We start from the raw sequence: 3,589 nt of genomic DNA on the forward strand, positions 1-3,589 counted from the left end.
CCACCAGACACGTGCGGCCTCTTCGGATGTAGGAAAGGGAACGACAGGTTATCGATGCTGGTTCGCGATGGGGAGGGACTACAGAGGGCGACGTGCCGGTCGGACGACAAGCAGTCGGGGCGAGGAAGGCGTCGAAGCAGATTTCCTCATCTCCTTGCAAGATGATTTTTTGCGTCAAGCGGAACGGGGGGGGTCAGACGGCCATTCGGTCAAGCACGTTGACGGCCGGGGCCTTTCACCTCAGAGGCCACGGCGTTGCGATCGCGCGACCAGTACGCTGGATCCGCCGACCCGCCCGGAGCATTTCTAAGCGGTGGAAGTGTCCGCCGCTGGAAGATTCCAGAATTAGGGGCCTCGAGCGCTGGAAGACCCCGAATCGGCGCGCTGCGTCATTTTTCGCCGATTGATAAGGTAAGATAGCTCAGGGCTGAGTCGGACGCTACCCCGCCCGCGGCCTGTGCTCGTTTGATTGAGTTGCCCGCTCGCTCGCGGGTTGATGAGACAAGCATCCGGGTGCGATCCAGGCAAGGTTGCATGGGAGGGCTCTGCCTGTCATTACCGGAACTCTAGTAGGCAACTGGTGCTCGAGGTGCACCCACTGCACTTCGCCTACTCGGTGAACGAACAGACAACACCTCGATAGGGTCTTCAACCCGCCCCTTTCTCGGCCATCTTCCAGTGCCTCGGCCATCGTCCTTCCTCCAGAGCATCGAGATTCAAAAGCCCAGCAGGGTGGTGGGCCGGGCGTTATCCGGGTGGCTGCCGACCTCGCCCTCCCTGCAAGCGAAGCATGCCAGTGACTGGCCCGTAGTTGGAATCAGACCGGGCGAGAGGGTTGTTCAATGACTCGGCGGCCAGCGGGAGGTCAGGTGCGGGGAAGACACGCACAGAAGGTTGACAGCGTCGAGGAGCCAAGGATGATAGCGCTGCTGTTGTTCATATTTTGAAGCACCTTGGCGAACAATCAGATGCTGCTATCTCGTCTATTCGTTATGGAGTGAAGGCGGATCATGTTGAGGTTACCTGGCTGGGCACCCTCGTCGACACCCAGACCCAACAGCACGGGGCTAGCTCCGAGCAGTCACTTGGCAGCCAATGTCGACCAAGCATAACCTTGGTGTCTTTCAGGGTACTTCGTCTACCTCCAGCAAGGTAGCTTTGATGCCAGGCACCATGCCATATTCGTCAATCAACTGCCTGTTTCTGGTTGCGCCTGGCCTGCGCTCCCTACCATGTGCGTGCAGTAGCCTTGCGCAGGCTGGGCCAACCACTGCGAACGGGCCTGCCCTCGGCACCAACAGAGCCTATCAATCACCACACAAGCCTCCGACGATCGCGGCCATGCGACGGATTGTTAGTTGCCAGCTCGTGCACCTTGCAGGTTTTCATGATGCGGTTCAGACGTCCCCACTCTGCCTGTGGGTAAGTTCGCAGTCACAGGCTTTGAGGATACCTCACCACTCTGGCAACTGCGTTTCTCGATGAGCAATCGCTGGTGAGTTGACCTTGATATTGCAGCGGAAGCAGAGCTGTTACTGATCTCTCCAATCTTGCATTACACTTGGCGGCCTCGATAGACTCTCTGAGGAGTATGGGACTATCTGGTTTGTAGGGCATGGTCACTGTACCGAGGGACTGCGTGACGAAGGTCCAGTGAACATCGTACTCTGCTACTACTACACATTATCGCCCATGAAGCCATATGACTGCAGCTATTACACATTATCATTCATGAAGCCATATGACTGGTGTTGTCAGTCAATATCGCTCTAGTGGATGGATGTGCCGCATAACCCTGGAGACAATTTCGAGGCATTCGCGGCCCCCACTAAGGAAAAGCTATACAATGACGTTGAAAGATGCTGCGTCCCGGGGATCCTGGTGCTCAATTGCCACGCTGAATGCGTCAGCATACCGGCGAAGTCATCTCATATTTGATGGTGTACAAAGTGCCAGCCACACGGCAGAGAAACGTCTTCGGTCGTCAACTGGTAGCGGTGGCCATGTTGCATCGGAGTGGCACGATGCTCGCTGTCGGCCTACAACGCTTCGACGCTATCCTGTTGTAGCAGTCCAACGCCGCGTTTGAACTCGCGAAGCCACTCGGTATTATCAGCGGGGGTTTGGTCCCAGGGGTCATCACTTTGTACAGTCAGTCTACTGTTGCCAAGATGTCCTCCCGGGAGAACGGCGTCTGACTTACCTGTCGTACCACAGCCAACGGGCTTCGTACTAAATCTCTTCGTCCGTTGGCACGTGCCTCTTTGGGTTGTTCGGCGACATGGCACTCACAACAAATCGCGTCAAGCCTGCCGTCAGCCTGCTGTAGCTGTTGTGGTCGTTCAAAAGGAAGGGCATGCCATCACCGCCGCGCAAAGATTGACCAGAGCTCAGCAGCGTGCTCGTCAAGAATGAACTCGACAAGGGTTCGGCGTCCTTCTGCGGCCAAACCTCAGGCCAGACTTCTGGGGGCTTTTGGCCCAGAGGAGCATGACCGGTGTCTCTTTGGTGCGCAAATGCAAGAATGCCTCGCGGCTCATCTGTGGACAGCTGCTGGTCCCGCTGGCGGAGAGGCTCCAGCCACTTGCTCGATCCCCAGACGAGTCGCAGCAGAAAGTCTTTGAACAGCTTGGAGGGATTGGGTGAGCAAGTCTCGACGCTCTCGAGAATCTCAGACGCCTCCTGTTGCAGCGTGTAGTCGGACAAGACGAGGCCGAGAGCTCCATGCATGACGATACGCTGATGCATCTCAAGCTCAAGTTCGCAATTGTCGAAGATGTTGCTCTTGCCGTTGATCGTAAGCTTTGTCAATCGTGACTTGGCGACTTGTTGCATGGGAAGAAGTCGAGCCGCATTTGACGTTTCGGAAGCCATGAAGACATCCCGCAACCAGGACGCCGATGATGGCAGCGAAAAGGGGGACAAGACTTCAGCGCCAAATATGATGGAGCACCCTTCAAACTGCAGCTCTTGATCGGAGGGAAAGCTGCCGTTGGTGTCGAGGTAGTTGCGCATATAGTGCTCCAGCTCCAGCTTGACGAGCTCGTACGCGCTGGTCGGTGTATCGGGAGGTCCCATCATGGACGATATGGGGAGCGGCGACTTCTGCTCGTAGTGGATAAGGTCTGGCGGGTAAGTAAGAGACCAGGGCTTCTCGAAGGGACTACTCACATGGTGGCATTGCGTTTTCGACCGTTTCGACGACCTGTGGATCGAACCCCCAAGTCCCCTTCCAGTCGTCCATGGTGTTTCCACTCTTGAAGTGTGCTGCAAGGTGGTCAACACGGGCATCCCAGGATGTCAGATTGGCATCGCAAAACCCGCATCGCGACCGTATTTCTCGGCCCGAGACTTTCCATTGGTCCATCGGCCACTTCATGAACTTGGAGCCGTGCACCAGCTTGAGGTGCTGCTGAAGGTGATCTTTGCGGTAGTAGGTCCGGTCTAAGAGCGGTCTATCGAGGCAAGCGGCGTGGTTGTGCTGGTCCACGTGCGCCGCGTCCGGGTCGGCTGCTCCGCAGTATACGCAAAGTTCGATGCTTGTGTCTGGGTGGACGGCGGTGGCTCCAGTGGGTGAGCAGATCCATTC

At 56.8% G+C, this 3,589-nt stretch overlaps 1 protein-coding gene across 1 annotated transcript; it reads right to left on the reverse strand.

The window, feature by feature from the left end:
• Positions 1-1,839: 1,839 nt before the first annotated feature.
• On the reverse strand, positions 1,840-3,081 carry VDBG_01353 (conserved hypothetical protein; the record flags this gene model as incomplete). Its single annotated transcript, XM_003009624.1, has 3 exons — positions 1,840-1,897; positions 2,044-2,142; positions 2,234-3,081. The coding sequence occupies 3 exons, from the start codon at positions 3,079-3,081 to the stop codon at positions 1,840-1,842; spliced, it is 1,005 nt and encodes a 334-aa protein (XP_003009670.1).
• Positions 3,082-3,589: the final 508 nt, after the last annotated feature.

The sequence above is a fragment of the Verticillium alfalfae genome, genomic scaffold, assembly GCF_000150825.1.
Source record: "Verticillium alfalfae VaMs.102 supercont1.1 genomic scaffold, whole genome shotgun sequence".
Classification (NCBI taxonomy): domain Eukaryota; kingdom Fungi; phylum Ascomycota; class Sordariomycetes; order Glomerellales; family Plectosphaerellaceae; genus Verticillium; species Verticillium alfalfae.